General features: G+C 38.0%; 1 protein-coding gene across 1 annotated transcript in view; it reads left to right on the top strand.

Annotated features, from left to right (window-relative positions):
- The window catches only part of KCNH8 (potassium voltage-gated channel subfamily H member 8), a 388,857-nt gene that overhangs the window by 305,761 nt on the left and 60,667 nt on the right, over positions 1 to 22,429 (top strand). Inside the window, exons 9-11 of the mRNA XM_004271920.4 lie at positions 6,210 to 6,409; positions 7,279 to 7,528; positions 13,368 to 13,582. Of these exons, the coding sequence (XP_004271968.1) occupies positions 6,210 to 6,409; positions 7,279 to 7,528; positions 13,368 to 13,582 (665 nt within the window). The remainder of the gene's footprint in view (positions 1 to 6,209; positions 6,410 to 7,278; positions 7,529 to 13,367; positions 13,583 to 22,429) is intronic.

Here is a 22,429-nt window from a genome sequence, read left to right as displayed (position 1 = left end):
AAAATTAGAGGAACTGCAGAACTAAAATGATTGTAAGCAAGCATAAAGAAGAACAAAATTGGAATATTTATGCTGCAGATATCATGATGTGTAATAAAGTCACAGTAATTAAGAAAGTATGGTGTTGACTCAGGAATAAATAGGCCAATGGAATTGAAGAGCGTGAAAAAACCTGCCCATAAACATATGGTCACTTTATTTATGACACTGGTGATACTGTAACACAAGGGGGAGAAGATGATACTTTTAATAAACGTTGCTGAGTCAAATATATATAAATATACATGTTGAAAAACAACCTTGACCCCTCTTAAAACTAAGTTGAAACAAATTCCAAATGGATTTTGATCTAATTGTGTAAGGGAAAACAATAAAGCTTCTAAAAGCTAACATAAGAAAGTATTTTCATGACCTTGGGTTTGGCAAAGATTTCTTAAGCATGACTCAAAAAGCACTATCCATAAAGGAAAGATTGATAAATTGAACTTCAGAACTTCTGTTTATCAAAAGACATCATTAAGAACGTGAAGCAGCAAGCCACAGGATAGAAGATATTTGCAAACGTATCTGACCAAAGACTCTTATCTATTATATATAAAGAACTCTATCAAATCACTAAGAGCAGAGAACTAAAAAATGCATTAAAATTTTTAAAAAGCCCTTCAAAAATAGATTTTCTTACCTGGATAGACAATAAACATATAAAAAAAATGGTGCTCAACATCATTCATGTAGAATATGCAAATTAAGATCAAAATTAGATAACATTTGCATTCACTAGAATGGTATACTTAAAAACACTAATAACCCTAAGTGTTTGAGAGGATAAAGAACATCTTGACTTCTCCCATACTGTTGATGTGAGTGTCAGTTGGTACAAGAGTCTTGTCAGTAGTTACCTAGTCTGAACATATCTGTATTCTGTGCCTCAACAATTCCATTTGTGAGTGTATATCCAACAAAACATCATATATATTCACATCAAAGGACATAACGTGGAAACATTACTGCAAAAATTTCAAAGTGGAAATGCTTACTAATAGGAGAATAAATAAGTAAATTATGAAATAATTATTCAATAAAGTACCATACAGTAATGAGAATGAATGAACTGTTATGTTACCACATGGATAGATCTTACAAACTCAATGCTGAGCAGAGAAGACAGACACAAATAAGTATGCACTGTATGATTTTGTTTAAAGAAGGTTCAAAAGTAGGCAAAACTTATTGATTGCAGTATAACTCATAGCTGCACTTACCTTTGGTGAGGGTGCTGGTTGGTGACTGTGTGGGACATCAGGGAGCCCTAGGTGCTGATAATATCACGTTTATTCATCTGGAGGTGATTCCATGGATCTGTTCACTTTGAGAAATGAACTACACATTTACTATTGGTGTAATCTTCTCAATGTGTGTCTTTGATACTAATTTTAGTTTGTAAAATTATAATAGATGGGCAAAAAATAATAATGTAACTATCAGGTGTGGGATGAGAAAGTGGATAGCAGTGAGCTGAGTTCTCACTTTTCATGTCAAGTTGCTTTTTAGGTTTTGTCTTAATATGATAAGTCAAGCAGTAGAAGTGAAATCTCATGATCTAAAATATTGGTGATAATCCGAAGAAGACGTAAAAGAAATAATTTTGAAAGTTTGCCTTTGGGGAGTGGGATGGGGATGATGGGAAGGGCTTGGGACTGAACTGTTCCTAAATTTTCTAAGCTACTTGCTTATGATTATAAAACTTTTTAAAGAAATTATCAAACCGCCAGAGGTTCATTTGGGTTCCATAAATATTTATGGCACACTAAAATTATGCCAGGCGCTGTGCTAGGTGCTAGGGAAACAAAGATGACTAAGATATGATGCTTTCCTTCGAGGAGTTCACAGTTGAGTAATGGAAATAGGTACTCAGGCAGATGATGTTCTTTCTTTTTCCATTTTAACTTTTCCTATTATAGTGCGCATTTCGAAAGAACTGGAAAATCTACATAAAAATAAAATTACATATAATCCCATCACCAAAGGATATTCTTTTCAGTCTTTTCATACATTTATTTCCCTATTTTCTAAGAGATTTATATCAACTACACATATCATTTTTGTCACCAAACAAAATATATTGAGAACATTTTCCCATGTCTTTTAAAATTCCTCTCTCATATTTATTAATGGCTGCCTGATGAGTGAGCCCCCAGTGTTGGGACCATCAGCTCAGCCTCAGAGGTTAGATATAGCTTTCTAGTGAAGAGGACTCATCACTCAGGACATGTCCAGTTTAAATGAGGCATTGTTACCACGGAAGAGGTAGAGTGAAACTCTTAACAGCCAAGGCTTTCCTTGGGTCCTCTTATCCTATATATATACTACCCTGACGTGATGTTATTCGACCCACAAATTCGCTGTTTTTAAGGTGTCTTTACACTGCCATTTCAATTCATCATTTAGAAAATTGTTCTCACTCTCTATTCTCCCTGCCATCTGCCACTCACAACCCAGTGTACTTATAGCAAGGACTGGAAAATTCCAAGGCAATAAGTAGGTGAGAGAGAGGAGTAGGGCAGCTAAGATTACCCGAAGCCTGAGCTCTGGTCTCCTTTTATAGCAGAAGAGCACAGTCCCTCTGTAGACGCTGAAGGCGCTGCAAAGTAGTTGACTAAAGAAACCAGAAATGATGATCTTAGGACAGCAAGGTTGCCCAAAATCCAAAGAAAGAGGTGGTGGGGAGGGAGAGAGAGAGAGAGAGAGAGGAGGGGAAGGAAGGAGGAGGGAAAAAAGGGGGGAAGGAAAGGAAAGATAAAGAAAAAAGGGAAAGAGAAAGCCAGGCAACCTATAAGAATGCATTTTCATTTGAGGTCTGTTTACTTTTCATGTCAGATCCTGAGTGTTGAGCCTCCTCTGAAAACCTGATATTAACATGATCTTTTACAAAATGCATTCTATACAAAACTCTTCCGCAAAGAAAAAGAACCTCCCACAGACTCAGCAGTAGGCCTAGCATGCTACTTTAAGAATTATATACATCAAATTTGCTAGGAATAAAAAGGAAAAGTGAAGGATAATTTCCAGACTGACCTGGATATAGAAGTTCTTCAGTCAAAGTTTCATAGTAGATGGAATGATTTGGCCTGACAGTCACAAACACTCTTCGCCAGTGTGAAAATGATAACCGGTGACAGAGAGGCAATAATAACTTTGGAAAACTGAAAAACTACGAGAGCTAGGGTTGTATTTTTTGAACTACTTAAATTAGAAGTATTCTCCTATGCTGAAATGAGACTTTGAAATTATGATGACTCAGACATAGACTAGGGCTTTCCAACAACACTTATGAATGCTACAATGAATCCAGTAATTCATTTTATTGATAATGTACAATTAGAATGCTAAATGATCTGAACATATTACTTCTCTTACCTTAAGTGCTTTACACACATTATAATTAAGCAATGTTAAAATCATACACTTAATTAAGGAAAGCAGTGTTAAAATAAATGAAATAAAATTGTTCTCAGTACTCAGTTTAAACGCCATAAATGATTATTACTACATACTTTCTACGGATGGTGGGGCTTCCAAACACTGAGCCCATAAGTATATTAACAGAGCCTGAAATCAGTGTTTAATTCCTTGGACTTGGAGCAGAATCAGTTCTTTTCTTTGCTGAGTGTTTATTGTAAATAGAGGTCTCCCCTTCCAAATAAAATATTTAAGCGGCAGAACAGTTGTGCTTCTAAAACCATACAGAAGAATGAGCCTCTACTTAGAACCTGCCAATAAGCGTTCAACATTTAGTTGTTAAGCAATATGCGTTTTTCTTGGTATATTTTTAACCCTTTGGAAGACATTTCATTTTTGAACATTTAGGAAGAATCTGCACCTATGTGTGCTTGCATGTAGCAGGCATTTCTTGAATATTTCTTGAATTTCCTCCATCAAGAAGTTATTTCCACAAAGAACCACTCAATTATTTGACAGGTTGCTGGAAAACCTTAAATCTGGGTTCCTCCCGCGTATTTTACACCACTGAGCATCCTGGAAATTCATAGCACTTTTCACTTTCATGGGAAAAATTAACATAAATTGAGCACCCACATGCAATTAAAAGCACTTTAAAAAAGATATTTTAACTCTTTAAATCCTGAAGTAACTCTATGAGTAAGGTACTGTTATGCCCATATACATGTAAGGGAACCACGCAAGGGAATTACATATCTCGCCTGGTTTACAAAATTAGAAGTGGTAAAGCCAGAAGTTAATCTAATGGTGTCTGATTCCGAAGTCCATATTTCCTCTGCAACATTATATTGCCTCCTGTATATAGACCCTAAGTTTAACCCTATTCTAGTAACTTCTCCAAAATATTGAGGCCTTCTTTATTATGGGGTGACTTCATTGGCATGGTGACCGTATTTTCCATAGAGAAATGATGATGTATAACCTGATAAAGAATTTTAACTCCAGTGTTAGATTAGGCTGAAATTCGTATGACAAAAGTTGATAATTTCTGGTAAATGTAACCGAAAGAAAGAATTCGGGTTGGGGCTATCTTGAAATATTCAGGAGGATGGATGTGACAATAGGTTGACACATTTGCACTAATTATCAATTCTGGTGCTAAGAAACTTTTAACATAGTCCTTGGACGTTGAGATTTGGGCACAGGGACGTTTATGACAGGTCTTAATAGACAAACTAGAAATGTTTAGTTTTTTTTTTTTTTAACTAAAAACTACTGAAACCAGTGATTTCACCCAACCCCTGAGCTTCTTACCTCCTTGCCAGTCCCATGGGGATCAGGGCTGAAATCTGAATATCACAGAGAGTTGATCTGTCCATAAGTGTGGGCACACTTGGACCTTTCTCTTTCCCAGTTTCACAGACCCAGGTGGGTCCAAGGCCTTCTCGGGCTACTTGCTGGTGTCTGCTAGGCCATTCCCGTTGTTTGACCAACAACTACTGTTTAGTGTGAAATCCTCACATCTTTTCTGACTTTGAGATACTTGACCACTCCCCACAGCAGGTGACTCCTTGGGAGGTGAAGTCCATCTGCTCGCTCACTCTATGTTTTTCCAGGAGAAAATCCATCCCTAATCCCCATCCGCTCTGGAATTCTGGTGAACAAAGCCTGCTCTCTCATTACACTCTGGTGGTGCTTTTGGGAGCGGAAGACTGACCAAGAAATCTCACTGAAACAGGAGTCACATGTTCGTGTACCACCCGGCTCTTCTCAGAAGGGTGGCAAGGACTCTGAGCAGAATACCTGAATTCTTTGTTTCTTGAATGGTCTCAGAATTCCTATTATCTATGTCCCTTAAAATTAAAGTGACTAGAGAGCTGGGGTGGTGTTATCTTGGCTTCAGATTGCCCAGGAAATCCTCAATTACATTTCTAACACCTTTTTCAGTACTTTTATTAATAGAAATGTCTCATATTTAATATCCTAAAACTAATTTTAAATGATGGCTTTGGGGAAGAGACTAATATTCTCATAAAGGCTAACCAGATTTTTATTATAGACTTACTTTTGAAACGTATTTGTTATTATAATAAAAATAACTATTAAACCTTAACTTGATAGCTTATTCTATGAAATTATTAAAACCATTTCATCATACCCACACAGTTATACCCAATGATTAAAATAATACAGATGTGAATAGAGTACAAAAATCAAAGTTTGTCATAGCCAGGATGGCGGCTAACAGATTAAGTGTGGGTCAAAGTGGTCTATTGTTCTTATGACTGAGTTTTTTTGTTTTTTTGTTTTTTTTGGCACGCGGGCCTCTCGCTGTTCTGGCCTCTCCCGTTGCGGAGTACAGGCTCCGGACGCGCAGGCTCAGCGGCCATGGCTCACGGGCCCGGCCGCTCCGCAGCATGTGGGAGCTTCCCGGACCGGGGCACGAACCCGTGTCCCCTGCATCAACAGGCGGACTCTCAACCACTCCGCCACCAGGGAAGCCCATTTACTGAGTATTTTTAAAAGGTATTTTTACTCTGATCAAGTCACATGGAATCGAAATGACTACATCAGGATGCACCCTGTGGCACTGCGGCTGCAGCAAAAAGCCTGCTTAAAAATAGCTGTGTCAACATGGCCAGCTACGTGTACTCTGCTGATTCAGGATATATAGAATGTACATTTATACATAAGGAGGAAGCCCCTCCGTCCTATTTTTCTCCCATTATATGCCATGTTGTTTTCTCTAGCCTTGATGCATGCCCTGGTGTTTGGAAACGTGACAGCGATCATACAGAGGATGTATTCCAGGTGGTCCCTCTATCACACTAGAACCAAGGATCTGAAGGACTTCATACGTGTCCATCACCTGCCCCAGCAGCTCAAGCAGAGGATGCTTGAATATTTCCAAACAACCTGGTCAGTCAACAATGGAATAGATTCCAATGAGGTAATGTGCATTTCTCATGTTGACGTTTTCAGGCAGAAAGCACGTATTCTAAGGTAAAAGCAAAGTGCTCTAATGCAGGTCTCAAAAGGGAAATACACACCTACCACCTTCTTTATCTCTTTATTTTTAATCTCTCATGACCTCAGTACATCTTCTTTCATCTGCTCTGGCTTATGTTTTTCCAATGTCACTTTGGATTGGCCTGTGTTTTACAGTAACTTGCTACTTTGGTCAATCGGGCAGACTTATTTTCATTCTCATTGACCCTCTTTGAAGGAACCAATTCTTATGACAGTTGAATGATGGAATCATGGAATATTAGATTAATCAAGTTAATGTTTACCTTTAAAAGCAACAAAGTAAAAAAAAAGGCTTTTCAGCAAACATGTTATCTTTGGACATCCAGAAACACCGCAGACCACCACTGTAGAAAGGGTATCCTATAAATCAAGCAACCATTCCACCAACCCCCCAACGAAACTAGTCATCAATATTTTTAAGTAATTATTTGTTTTTTCCTCCCTTCAGATGGTCATGACAGCAGAGGAAACACTAAAGGGTCCAAATTCCATATCTTCTGTCCTGAGTAGGCATCTTTGTGAGAAGCAAGTCACAAGGAACTATATGTTTCATTCTAGAGTCTTTTATTAATTTATTCTATTGCTCCAGACTTATTAACAGCTGATTATTTAGGAGCACACAACCAGGGTCACAGTCATGGAAAAACCTCTCCAGGATTATTCATATGTATATTTCCTCTTCTGTACTGTGGCTGGTCAAACAGTGGGAAAAACTTCCTGTGGTCTTATAGTCAATCAATTACGCAAGACTGACCCCAACTTGCTTCCCTCTTTCATCTTCTCTGACAGCTTTTGAAAGACTTTCCAGATGAGCTTCGTTCTGACATCACCATGCACCTGAACAAGGAAATCTTACAGTTGTCCCTTTTTGAGTGTGCCAGCCGGGGCTGCCTCAGGTCTCTGTCCCTACACATCAAAACCTCCTTCTGTGCTCCAGGGGAGTATCTGCTGCGTCAGGGAGATGCTTTGCAGGCTATCTACTTTGTATGCTCGGGCTCCATGGAAGTTCTTAAAGACAGCATGGTGCTGGCGATTCTTGGTATGTCTGAGTTGAAAAGCTTCATGAAATTTTACTCTGGAGCATAAATTAAGGAGATGAAATGGGGGGAAAAACTGTGATTGAGAGAAGGAAAATTAGGGATGAATATGTGGATTCAGATATGGGTTTAATTTGCCAAATTATTATTATTAGTTTTTATTATTAATTAATTGTTATGACATATATTGAGTTTACACTGTGCTAAGTGTTATATCCAACACATGTTTTGATTCTTGTTAAAAATCCAGTGGTATAAATATTATCCCTACTTTACAAGTGAATATATAGTATCTTAGTTAACTTAATTTGTCCCAAATAACATAGCAAGAGAATGAACACAGTTCTTTCTGATTCCTAAAGCCAGATTATAAATTATGATATAGTCTGCCTCTTGGTGAGACAGCTGATCAGTTTTCAGAGGGCATTTCTGCCTTTTGGTGGAGAATCAATTCAGAGAAGAACATTGAAAATTGTTTTATCTGTGCTAGAAATTGAACAAAAAATGATTTCGTATTGAGAATAAGCTCTCGTAGCAATCATAGCAATCATTAGCTCAATTCTGTCAAGGTGATGATAGGCTCTTTTCACTCCCTCAAAAATTCATAGGACAATTTGTGAATATTTTGTACCGCAAAGTTGACTCCAACTATTAAGACATAATTGGTGTTCATTGAAATGTAAATGTCAGCTGAGAAAAGGTGACATGCAGGGTTAATGTAGAAAAATTGCTATCTGCAATTTTATGTGTTCCTCTTTTAAAAATCACTTTCATTTGTTTCTTTATCTGTTTGTTCATTTATTTATTCAACTATTATTTCTTGAGGGCCTACGAATAAATTAGGTACTGGTCTAAACGATATATTTGAACACCAGTGTAGAATGATAATGTTTAGAGTTTGTGTTAATTAAAAGTGGCTAATGCAGCACTTTTCATTTATTTTTAATTTTCATATTTAAGAACTTAATATCTGTGGACAACCCAACCCTTTACAAAGTATTTTCACATGTGGGACCTTAGTTACATTTTCCTAACACAAAGAGACAGATAAGAGAGGTATTTTCTCATTTTTCCAAAGTCAAAGCTAACCTAGGTCTTCAGACTCTGCATCCAGTGTCCTTTCCACCTCTGAACAATGCCTTTTATTCTATATGATCATTGTTAAGTCTGCAGTCTCTGGATTTTAGCTAGTAAGCTTCAAGACAGGTTATATTTGGGAAGAGAGAAGAGAACTAATATTGATTGATTCCCTAATGTGAGCTGGGTGTTGTATGTCCATTATCCAGTTCAAATCTTGCAACCCTATTAGGTTGCTATGATTATCCCCAGTTAGAGGTGCAGAGATGGGGGCAGCGAGGGGTAAAATACCAAATGGAAGAATGCTTTCCATTGCTTCCAATTGACTTCAGTTTACCACATCCCAGAGGAAAGGTAGGGCTTGGCTTCCAAAGTTTGGGCTCAGTTCTTGATTCACCCCCTTATGTTTTTCTCCTTAATAGAAAGGCATGGAAGAGCAACTAAAAGAGTGTATTTATCCTCAGTGTGGCCAGCTCATTATCAGTGGGACAGTGAGACTCTGTACGTGTGTGTTTTTCAAGAGGAGAATTTAACACTCTTCCTGCCCACTTCTCAACTCTATGAAGTTAAAGACCAGTCATTCTATCATTTTTTATTCAAAATTAAAAGTGACAATCATTTCTAAATTTGCTTCAAACACCTTTCTTTACCTGTGGGCTTCCTTAGTACCACTATCAGTTTTATAGCCTGTCCATTGGCACAGTCTGCTTTTAAAAGGGCATTTAGTGCCATTTACAGCAACATGGATGGACGTAGAGATTGTCATACTGATTAAAGTAAGTCAGACAAAGACAAATATATGATATCGCTTATATGCGGAAACTCAAAAAATGGTACAAATGAACTTATTTACAAAACAGAAATAGAGTCACAGATGTAGAAAGTAAATTTATGGTTACCAAGGGGGAAAGGTGGTGGAGGGATAAATTGGGAGATTGGGATTGACATATACACACTACTATATATAAAATAGATAACTAATAACCTACTGTATAGCACGGGGAACTGTACTCAATACTCTGTGATGACCTATATGGGAATAGAATCTAAAGAGTGGATATATGTATATGTATAACTGATTCACTTTTCCATACAGCAGAAACTAACACAACATTGTAAATTAACTATACTCCCATAAAATTTAATTTAAAATAAAATAAATAAAATTAAAGGGTATTTAGTTATTTTTCTAGCAGCTTATGGTTTGATATACATGTAAGCAAATTAATGCACTATTTTTACATGTATATAATGTGGGTTTTTCCATAATTGTGGTGAATTTTTAAATTTGGTAACTAGCAACAGTTCTAGGAATGGAATACGAAGGCATCATCCCTGATACTATGTCACGATAGGTACAAATTTGGTGGCTTGTATGTAAATACTATTGTTTGTAATACACAATTCCATCGGATTTTCTTATTTTATTTTATTTATTTTAATTAATTAATTAATTTTTTTTTGCGTTATGCGGGCCTCTCACTGTTGTGCCCTCTCCCGTTGCGGAGCACAGGCTCCGGACGCGCAGGCTCAGCGGCCATGGCTCACGGGCCCAGCCGCTCCGCGGCATGTGGGATCTTCCTGGACCGGGGCACGAACCCGTGTCCCCTGCATCGGCAGGCAGACTCTCAACCACTGCGCCACCAGGGAAGACCCCGGATTTTCTTATGTTAAAAAAATTCTACTAACAACTAAAAGACTTAGTTCATTGCCTTGTGCTTCTGGCCCGCATTTCCTACATAAATTGAGCTTCCCGTAATTAACGTTTTCCCATCTTTGCTGCTACCATATATCTCTCAAAAATGCACGTGACCATTCGAAACACGCCTATGTTATATTGGGACTAAACCCAAAGATAATACGTTAGTAATATTTTCTCTCTGTGGTTAGCATTATTTCAACGGAGACTGACTATTTTACTTCCCCTACGGTAATATTATCTTATGGGCCAATTTAAATCAATACTGACTTTGATAAACTTAAGCACATGGCTTAAAATATAGATATTTAGTACATGTTCACTCTGCCAACAAAATAATTAATACATAATGTCGTAGGGGAAAAGTATCACCAAACAGCTGTCAAGCCATAATTTATTCAAACAATCCCGTCGTCCTATCAATTCTTGAAGGCGTTCTTAATCTGATGCTTTTCGGGGAGGCAGTTGACACAGAGGCAGGGATTTTTCCAGGGATAGAATTTGTCTGCCTTATACACATTCATTTCATGTCCTGGTAATTGAACACTTTCTTCATTGTGGTTTAAAAGAAGATGACAAAGCACAGATAAATGCACTCTTCACAGATGGCATTAGTCTGCCTAATTATAATTAAACATAAGTTATAGCTCTAACCAGGATGGTTTGCACATGCATCCCATCAACGTTTTTTTGCCCAATGGAAGAATAATGATTAGCAAATATCAGTAATGGAATTCTGAATAATAGAGACTCTAAGGGATCATAAATATCTTCTTTTCTTTTAGAAATAAAGATACGGAAACCCAGTGTAATTAAGAAACTTAGATATAGGCTCTAAATCTAGGTAGGGAGTAATCCACAAAATCGTAAAATGAGTGAGGGTGATGACCAGGCTTCACCTGAGGTCTGGCACACATGTCAGTGGTCCATAATTATCCATTGAATAAATAAATAAACTAGAATTCTTTCTAGGATGCCAAGTTTAGCAAGATGCTGGGGTCATTGTGGCCAAAATCACCAGGTATGAAAGTATGATGACCCTAACATTTTTCCAAACACCAGTTGCTTCACAGAATATGTGAATTCTCACCGCGGCAACATGGTGCCTCATGGCAAATTCTCCTCAGATATACAAAATTTGAAAATCTGCTGTATTCAGTCCACCCTGGCTATATTTACATCTTGCATCAGTATCCAACTTTGAGTTTTTGAGCGGCAATTTAGATTTCTAAGAAAACATGCAAGAAAAACAATTTCCAAGTTTAGCAGGACTGGTGACAACAGTAAATCAAACTTGAGTTCTTCAACACTGTGTGGCTGTTTCTTGTCTTAGTGTCTATAAATATAGATTTTTTTCTTCTGCCAAATGGGCTCAATTTCAAGGTTTTGATTCAAAGATAACACCTAGAATAATTTAAAATGTTTTGATCTGGCACAAATATTTATGAATATCTCAGGTATTCATGGTTGATGTGGCCCATCTCCTTTTACTGTCAAATTCAATAAAACAGACTTTTATGGAAGCCTGTTGCATGCCAGAGACTTTGCTTCCAGAAATTCTGGGCACAGTAAAAAATAAAAGTTTCAAAGTTAAAAAAATTAATTGAATGAAGAATGGATGGGGCAATTTGTTCTATAACATTCCAAAGATATTATTTGCTTGGTGGTTTTTGGTGGGTCAATTAGTGGTTGTTGGTTCCCTGTGAAATGAAACAGAGCGGCCATAAAAATATATAAATAAATAAAAGTTATTTTATTTATTTATAGGCATGATGATATTTGAGGACAAAGCAAAGACGAAGTAGAAACTCCTAAGTTGGAGCCTTGAATCCAATGCCAGCATCCTTTGTGAACTTGGTCATATTACCTCAGCTTTTAACCTAAGTCTGTCTGAGAATTGAATGGATTTTCTTGCAGATTTCTCACATGGACGCTGAGTGAATGAATGGCTCTGTCTAAAACAAAACTGAAGCTGCAATCAGCTCTTTGTTAGTAATTACAATTATGCTCACCCTCCTGCCAGGTTAAACTGATTTGAATCAATTCTAAGATTTTAAAGATTCAAATAACTTGTCCAATATTATCTAATCAGCAAACTCGAGGAAGTAAGCTAGTTCCCAGACAGGTGAAGTGTAGCCTAAGACTGATCGACAGAGGTGTTAAAAAAGATCAGCGGTGCTGGCTGTGGGGTGGGACACAGAAAATGTGAATAAAGTAGTGTTAGATCATCTCTCCCCACAGTGGAAGAGCTCATAGTTTTTATTTATTCACTTTCTTTGTTGCTGGAGAAAATGGGATTTTTACACTGTCACAGAGCATTAAAACTATGACTTGTATCTTACATTTCTCTGTAGTAGATTTCATGGTCTGTAATGCCCAGTAGTTGCCTCTGCCTCTCAACTCTCCTCCTCCATGCCCCGCCTCCTGTCTTGTAGACATGTTCAGAGATAAATAAAACAACCCAAGTATATTAGATGGTGATGTTTATATTACTGTCCAAAGTGCTAGAATCAAAATGATTAATATACCTCTTGATGGTCTAAACCTCAGAATCCTGGAGCATTTTTACAGTCAGAAAAACTGAGCCATTATTATTTCCCTGGAATGGTTAAAGCAACGGTGACGAAAAATGTCAACTGCTTTGTCTAAAGTCATTTACCAAATCCTGTGAGGGACCTGTCTGGAGCCCATGTATGACCTACAGTTCCTAATTCTCGGGCTCCTAGGCTTTATTCTCTAGACCAGTTTTCTCAACTGGGGACAATTTCGATTGCCAAGGCGCATTAGGCAATGCCTGCAGATATTTTGGGTGTCATCTCTGGGGGTGGATGGTGTGAGATGCTACTAAACATTCTACCCTGTACGGAATGCTCCCCCTGCCAGCAGAGAATGATGAGGCCCCAAATCTCAACCCTGCTGAGGCTGAGAAACCCTGCCCCAGATAAAGGTTCCTCTTCTCTTTCAGTGTAATTTCAGAGAAATGAAGCCTGTAAATCACACAAAGTTACCAGTCCCAAGCTTGCTTTTCATTAAAGCTACATGTCTCTGTTTTTCACTGTTTCAAGGGAAAGGAGATTTAATTGGAGCCAATCTATCAATTAAGGACCAAGTGATCAAAACCAATGCGGATGTGAAGGCGCTAACCTACTGTGATCTTCAGTGCATCATCCTCAAAGGACTCTTTGAAGTGCTGGACCTTTACCCAGAATATGCTCACAAATTTGTGGAAGACATTCAGCATGACCTCACATACAACCTTCGAGAAGGTCACGAGAGTGATGTAAGTCTCGCTTCTAATTAGTGCTGAGACCCAAACACATGGGGCCTGGAGATCATTTATAACAGGAAAGGCACATGTCCTGACCTCACTTCAAAAAGTCTCTGAGCAGATAAGGTAGGACTGTTCAGTTACTAATTGAGCAGTTAGATAATTAGCTACAAGTCAAACCTGGAGCTTGTTATCAACATTTTAGGAAAGTATTATTTACGGATGACTTCTCTTAATTCAGTTTCTTTCTTTTTTATTTTCATGTGCTTATAGCCAGAATCAATTTCAGGGACATATAATATTCAGCTAGAGATGTGTGACTTCTCCCGAACTGAAAGATTTCTGGATAGAGTATGTGGTGCAGAGTTTGCTGTGTGTGTAATTATTCACTACTCCACTGGCTTGACATACATTTTGCTTAAGAATATCTTTTTATTTGTTAACCGGTACTCAAAACAGCCTATCTTAAAATGACTAAAAATGCACGGAAGGATTCAAGCCAAAGACTGTCACGCTGAAAGCATAATGAACATTTTCTGAAATTATATATTTGCCGCATGTTTCAGTTTATACAAACAGCTTTCCTGTCAAAATATGTACCAAACTGCATCCCGTGATTAAGCTGCTCATGAACATGACTTCATTAGATGTGTCAGAGAGACCAATGATTTAATAGGGATGATTGTTGAAAGGCAAACCAGAGCACGTACGCAGAGCATTCTCTATGAACAGAAGCCTTGAGCTGCTGCCTTGAGCTGCCCCAGATATCTGCTATACTCGATTTTTTTCCCTAAGGGTTTAAGAAACGAAGCTCTTGTTTTGACTAACACACTTGTGGGGACATTTTGTTCGTCATCAGTATTCTCCACTTGAGAGGTAAAGAATGAACCCAAATTGCGTATGACTTCATCTTGGTGGAGGATGTCAAATGGCAGACAGTATGTAAATGGTATCCCTTTCTGACGTTCAAGATTACCACTCTTGAATGTGTGCTTCTCTCCATTGGTGATGACAAGCAGCAGAGGAGGTATCGATATTTATTGCAAACTTACTTGTGCTAAATACTCTGCCTGTGTAAAACATCTCATTTAGTGCTTAAAGCCACGGTTGAAGGTGAGTGTCAACTAGGTTTTACAGGACAGGAGGCAGATGCAGAATGGTTAAGTAACGTGTGTGAGGTCACACAAACTTGTAGGTGGCAGGGACAGAGTATGGGCACAGGGGTCTGTCATTTTAAAATCTGTAAACTCATAGTTATGTTGTCTCTTATTTATTTACTTATTTATTTTTGGCTGCGTTGGGTTTTCGTTGCTGCGCACGGGCTTTCTCTAGTTGTGCCGAGCGGGGGCAACTCTTCGCTGCAGTGCACGGGCTTCTCGTTGCGGTGGCTTCTCTTGTTGTGGAGCACGGGCTCTAGGCGCGCCAGCTTCAGTGGTTGCAGCACATGGGCTCAGTAGTTGTGGCTCATGGGCTTAGTTGCTCCGCGGCATGTGAGATCTTCCCGGACCAAGGCTCAAACCCGTGTCCCCTGCATTGGCAGGCGGATTCTTAACCGCTGCGCCACCAGGGAAGTCCCCTGTTGTCTCTTCTTCTTGAAGACACTCATCTTGTCTTCCCTTTCAATAAATCGAGGTCTACGACTAAAGTTGCCTTTTGTGCTCTCCACGACAGTGTAATGTGACAACTATTTTTGAAGAGTGGAGGTGAGTTAGGGCATCGAAGCCACCAAAAAGGGAAAAAGAAATGAGGGAAGAGAGGAAGAGCCACCATTCCTCAGCATAGACAAATGGAAAATATGGGATCTCAACCCCTAGTTTCTTCTTAGTTGGTTGCTTTTAAGGATTCTTACCTTTAATCCATTTTTTATCTTCTTCTTCTCTTTGCTGAAACATTAATCATAGTGATTTTAAAACTCCAATGTCTGAATTGCCAATGAGACTATTTTCGTTATCTGTTATTTCTCTTGTGTGTGGTTTTTTTTGTTTGTTTTCTTTTTGGTTATTTGGCCCCCACCCCTCTTTTTAACAGATATCATGATTTTGCTTCATTGTAGATTTTGTTTATGAAAAAGTGTTCACCTTATTTCCCTCCAGATAGGGTTATAGTTTCTCTTGGCAGGCAGATAGAGTACCAGCAAATCACTTTCATCCTGCTCACCGTTCCTCTTCATCTTTGTTAGGCTGATCTGTTTCAGTTTTGCCCTTACTCTGGTGCTATAGCTCTCACTCCTAAGTAAGACATGATTTTTTTCAGGATCTCAGCTAAAATCCTTGGATGTTCACCAAGGCTCCTCCAATTTGGCAGGCCTTGAATTCCAGCCTGCATCTCCTGAGCATCACATGGTTATGGAAATCATCTGGTTTCTTGGAGCACCACCCTGTGTAGGCTCAAATGGGGAGCTGGCTGATGCCTCAAGGGCCCCATTGATGCAGTTCCCTCCTCTCTGGGGTTTATTCATCAAATCCCAGGTGGTTTGGTACACCTAAACGTCCTCGTCCAGGAAGACTGTTCCTTTCTCTTACACCTCACGCTGAAACAGCCGATTCTCTCAGGAAAACACCTGGATAAACATGGTCCTCACCCTGATGGACTTCCCTTTTCCCAGGCAACACAGCCCTTCAAGTCTGACATACATTGCTTGCTCTCCAGTGCTTTCAAACAGTTATTTTGTATATTTTGTCCAGATTTATAATTATTTTTTAGTTCAATATAAGCTCTTTCATTGTGGCTGAAACCAAAAGTCTTGCTTCTTTACAGAGGACTCCTTCTAAGTTACACTTTAAGGGCTAATGGGAACTGGCACTTACCTCTGAGACCCTTATCGTTTTATATTTTGTGTTTCCTCATCTTGTATCACTCAGAAGTTCTATTTACAGTATATCCAAGATCCTGGGGTGCTATACCTTCTAAAGGTAAATTTGGACCACCCTGACCCATAATTTCATACCCCGGGGGAGAAGTCTTGTGCTGTTTCCAAGGATACTATGACTTTGGGGGGAGCTTCTATTCTGACGATTACCTATGGTCATGGATTCCTACTCTCTGCTCTGCAACTCTGGTGTAAGACCAGTGTGGAACCCAGCCCCCTCCTTACTTCCCACACACGTGCAAACAAAACTATCCAATCACACAGGGTTTCTGATGGGTTGAAGCCTGTGTGAAAGGTTGGTCAATGAGTTCTAGAAGGAGGAACATTTGCATGATGGAAATGCAAACAGTATAAATGTGACTTCACTCTATATCCTTAATCTTAAAACTCCTGTGGCCTCCCTGCCCCATTGTTCAGCCCTTTATTCTTGCTCTCACCTCCTCTCCTCTCTTCATCCTCTCCCTTCATCCACAAATTCCCCATTGTTTCTGACACATATTAGCTTAACTCTCTCTGTTTGATTGCCTTGTGTCTTTCTAATTTTCCCTTCTGAATATCACCTTCTATCCCAAGTAGCTTATAAACTATCAGGTGACAGAACGTTACCAGAACATCTGGATAAAGAGGAGACTGATCATCAACCCATTTTGAAATAAAATAAAATAAAAACCCATTTGAAATAAAGACCAAAGAAGCATTTTAAGAAATAGTCAAAAGGTATGCATGTAAGAGTAAGCTGTGACTCTAGAACTCTGATAAATTACGTAACTTTAGAATAGCAGCTTATCCAATTCCCACAGGAAAACTAATTAAAATGTGTAAAATATTATCTAAGTTTGTGAAAAGGCTAGCTAGTACTGTTTCGATCTCATGCTAATTAGGAGTTTTATGCACTCAGTGTATTCTCTGTGTTTGCCCTTATTTATATCTCCTGGATGACCCCAATAATGACATAGATTAATTTAGCTATTTCTGTTTATGGAGATGCTAAGAAATTTGCTTCACAGCTTCTCATGGTAAACCCTATAAAATTGAGTTTAGCACAGACCCATCTGTTGTTGGTTGTGAAATTTAGTTTGCCTTAACATAAGAATTTTGAATTTGAGATAAATAGTGATGGAAGAGTATCTAAAATATGTTTTCAAACATTAATAGTGCTAAAACACTGGAGATCAGCTATTGCTATGGCTATGTGTAGATATGTTCTGGGTTTGCACATTGTGGACTCTGACTTGGTGGTGAGGTTTTGAAGCAGCAAATGGCAATGGTTGTCGGAAAAAGGTGATAAATTCTCCGGTTTTACCTTAACAGGGGTTACTCGATGAAACCTATTAACTTTTTTTTGTCATTTTTTTTACTGAAGTATAGTTGATTTACAGTGTTTCAAGTATATAGCAAAGTGATTCAGTTATACATTTATATATGCATTCTTTTTCAGATTATTTTCCATTACAGGTTATGTACAAAATATTGAGTATAGTTCCCTGTGCTCTACAGTAGGCCTTGTTTATCTATTTTGTATATAATAGTGTGTATATGTTAATCCCAAACCCCTAATTTATCCCTCCTCCCTTTCCCCTTTGGTAACCATAGTTTGTTTTCTGTGTCTGTGAGTCTGTTTCTATTTTGTAAATAAATTCATTTGTATCATTTTTTAGATTCCACATACAAATGATTTCATATGATATTTGTCTTTATCTAATTTACTTCATTTAGTATGATAATCTCTAAGTTCATCCATGTTGCTGCAAATGGCATTATTTCGTTCTTTTTTATGGCTGAGTAATATTCCATTGTGTATATGTACCACATCTTCTTTATCCATTTTTCTGTTGATGGACATTTAGGTTGCTTCCATGTCTTGGCTATTGTAAATAGTACTGCTATAAACATTGGGGTGCATGTATTTTTTTGAGTTAGAGTTTTCATCCTTTCCGGATATATTCCCAGGAGTGGGATAGCTGAACTGTATTGCAACTCTGTTTTTAAAGGAACCTCCCTACTGTTCTCCACAGTGGCTGCACCAATTTACATTCCCACCAACAGTGTAGGAGGGTTCCATTTTCTCCACACCCTCTCCAGCATTTATTATTTGTAGGCTTTTTGATGATAGCCATTCTGACCAGTGTGAGGTAAAACCTCTTTGTAGTTTTGATGTGCATTTCTCTAATAATTAGCAATGTTGAGTATCTTTTCATGTGCCTATTGGCCATCAGTATGTCTTTGGAGAAATGTCTATTTAGGTCTTCTGCCCATTTTTTGATTGGAAACCTATTACAGTTTAAGTGTGTTGGTTACCTCATTTTTTCCCTTAGTGTTCCATTATTTTTATATACTCTGATCAGCATAAAAAATAAAGTCTCCTCCTTCACTCTCCCCACCCTTTAGTAACGAGAGAGATATTTCCCTAGGTTCCTGAGTGTCAGTGGCCTCTGGGTGAAGGTCTTTGAAATGCCACCTCCACTACAGCACAAGAGGTTACACCAAATTTCAGAGAAGGTTCCTGAACAGAGACAAGGGAGCCTGTGAGGAGCACCCACTTTTAGCAGCTTTCCTCCAGTTTTGATGTATTAGATGGTACATGGGTGATTTATGGTGCTGACCAATAGCTGCTCAGAACCTCAAGCTTCATCACAGTACCCCAAACCCCCCATCAACACACACTCTCTCTACACACCAAGCACCATATTTCAATAGTGTAGTTACAAAACTACGCACTCCAGTCTTGACTCTCGAGTGAAACAAGCACATTTATAGACATAATTAATGGAAAACTTTCCAGAGTGGTCATATACATCAGATAACACCTATATATTAAACATAATTAAATGTAAAAGTTACATGCTAATGGGAGAGTCAACTTGCTCTCACTAGCCTGTGGGGTGTGTATGGGGTGGGAGGGTGGGCAGGTAGGTACTGAGACATATCTCCCTGACCATGACAAAAGAGAAGTGATGTAATGGTTCTCCCTGTCTCTATTCTTTTTCTTTAAATTGAGTTATAATTAACAAACAATATTAGATTAGATTAAGATGTACAACATAGTGATTCAATATTTTTAGATCTTATAAAATGATCACCACAATAAATCCAGTTGCCATCTAGCACCATACAAAGTTGTTACAATATTATTGACTGTATTCCCTATGTGTATGTTACATCCCTGTGACTTATTTATTTTGTAGCCAGTTTTTTTTTTTTCACTAGTCAGAATTTTTTACCTCTTAATCCCCTTCACCTATTTCATTCCACCCCCCAACCCTCTCCCCTCTGACAATCGCCAGTTTGTTTCTGTTTTGTTTGTTCTTTTGTCTTTTAGATTCCACATATAAGTGAAATCATACAGTACATGATTTTCTCTGTCTGACTTATTTCTCTTAGCATAATACTCTCCAGGTTCATCCATGCTGCTGCAAGTGCCAGGATTTTATTATTTTTATGGCTGAGTAATATTGTGTTGTATAGTATACCACATCTTCTTTATCCATTCATATATTGATGGATACCTAGACTCTTTCCATGTCTTGGTTATAGTAAGTAGTGCTGCAGTGAACATGGGAGTGCATACATCTTTTCAAATTAGTGTTTTCATTTTCTTCAGATAACTACTCAGAATTGGAATTGTTGGATCATATGGTATTTCTATTTTAAGTTTTTTGAGGAACTTCCACACTGCTTTCTGTAGTGGCTACATTAATTTACATTTCCACCAATAGCACATGAGGGTTCCCTTTTCCCAACATCCTTGCCAGCACCTGTTATTTATTGTCCCTTTTGTGATAACCGTACTTAAAGGTGTGAGGTGATAGCTCATTTACATTTCCCTGATGATTAGTGATATTGAGCATCTTTTCATGTGCCTGTTGACCATCTGTATGTCTTCTTCGGAAAAATGTCTATTTAGGTCTTCTGCCCATTTTTTAATTGGGTTATCTGGTTTTTTGATACTGAGTTGTATGAGTTCTTTGTATATTTTGGTATCAACCACTGATTGGATATATCATTTACAAATACCTTCTCCCATTCAGTAGGTTGCCTTTTTGTTTTGTTGGTAGTTTCCTTCCAGTGTAAAAGCTTCGTAGTATGATGTAGTCCCATTTGTTTATTTTTGCTTTTGTTTCCTCTACCTGAGGAGTCATATCCAAAAAAATATTGCTAAGACCAATGTCAAAGAAGTTCCTGCCTATGTTTTCTTCCAGGAGTTTTATGGTTTCAGGTCTTACATTTAAACCTTTAGTCCATTTTGAGTTTATTTTTGTATATGGCATGAGAAAGTGGTTCAATTTCATTCCTTTACAAGTAGCTGTCCAGTTTCCCCAACACCATTTATCAAAGAGACTTTTTCTGCATTGAATAATCTTGCCTCCTTCGTCATAGATTAACTGACGATATAAGTGTGGGTTTATCTCTCAGCTCTCTCTTCTATGCCATTGAGTTTCGTATCTGTTTTTGTGCCAGTACCATACTCTCTGATTACTAGCTCTGTAGCATAGTTTCAAATTTAGGATCCTGATACCTTCAGATTTGTTCTTCTTTCTCAAAATTACTTTGGTTATTTGTGGTCTTTTGTGGTTCCAAAAAACTTGGGGGATTATTTGTTCTAGTTTTGTGAAAAATGCCATTAGTATTCTGTAGGGATTGCATTGAATGTGCACATTGCTTTATGTAGTATGAATATTTTAACGATATTGATTCTTCCAATCCATAAGCATGGTATAATTTTCCATTTGTTTGTGTCATCTTCAATTTCTTTCCTCAATGTCTTATAGTTTTCAGAATACAGGTCCTTTGCCTCCTTGGTTAAATGTATTCCTAAATATTTTGTTCTCTTTGTTGAAATTATAAATGGGATTGTTTTCTTTATTTCTCTTTCTGATAGTTTGTTATTAATGTGTAGAAACACAATAGATTTCTGGATATTAATTTTGTATCCTGCAACTTCAATTAGTTCTAATAGTTTTTTTGGGAGGGTTCTATATGCAGTATCGTATATCTGTAAATATATGCATACATACTATCATATCATCTGTAAATAGTGACAGTTTTACTTCTTCTTCTTTAATTTGGATGACTTTTTTCTTTTTCTTGCCTAATTGCTATAGCTAGGACTTCCGATACTATGTTGAATAAAAGAGGAGATTGGGGATTCTTGTCTTCTTGTTTATTTTAGAGGAAAAGCTTTCAGCTTTTCACCATTGCGTATGATGTTAGCTGTACGTTTGTCATATATGGCCTTTATGATGTTGAGGTGCATTCCCTCTATATCTACTTTTTCTAGAGTTTTTATCATAAGTGCATGTAGAATTTTGTCAAATGTTTTTTTTCTTTCTGTACCTTGAAGGAGTGGCCTTGTGGGATGTGGGAGCATCCCCTGTGTAGATTGCTTGCACCCATCCTTGCCTCTTTTCTTAAACCCTTACCCACCCTATTTCCTCAAGTCTACAGGAGAAACCTTTTCAAAATATAAATTGGAACATGTCATTCTGTTGCTTAAAGTATTTCAATGGATCCTCATGAACTGTTAATAAAATCCAGACTTCTCACCATAACTTTCAAGATTCTCTGCATTCCAACTCCTGCCTGTCGTTCAAACTTATCTGATACATCAGATATCAACTCGTGTCCAGCATTGCATTCCAGCAAACTGTCCTGCTTTCCCTTCCTTACACATGCCAGGTGCCTGCCTGCCTCTCATGCCTCAGGGCCTTTGCATTGCTATTTTCTCTTTCTCCAGTGCTACTCCCCTGACCTTACCTGACTGCCTGCCCTGGAGTTTGCCTCTCCCAGTTATCCTCTGTCACATCACCTTGTTTATCTTTTTCATAGCGTTTAACAAGATCTCAGTTACTTTAAAATGTATGTTTTCATGTTCATTGTCACTTTCTCCTGCCAGAATGTCTATTTTATTCAGGCTTTGTCTTGTTCTATATATATCCTCAATGCCTAAATCAGAGCATGGTGCAGAATCAACATTTAATATATATTTGATA

This window comes from Orcinus orca, chromosome 5 (assembly GCF_937001465.1).
Source record: "Orcinus orca chromosome 5, mOrcOrc1.1, whole genome shotgun sequence".
Classification (NCBI taxonomy): domain Eukaryota; kingdom Metazoa; phylum Chordata; class Mammalia; order Artiodactyla; family Delphinidae; genus Orcinus; species Orcinus orca.
Note: the sequence above shows the minus strand (reverse complement) of the source record. Positions and strands in the feature narration are given on the sequence as shown.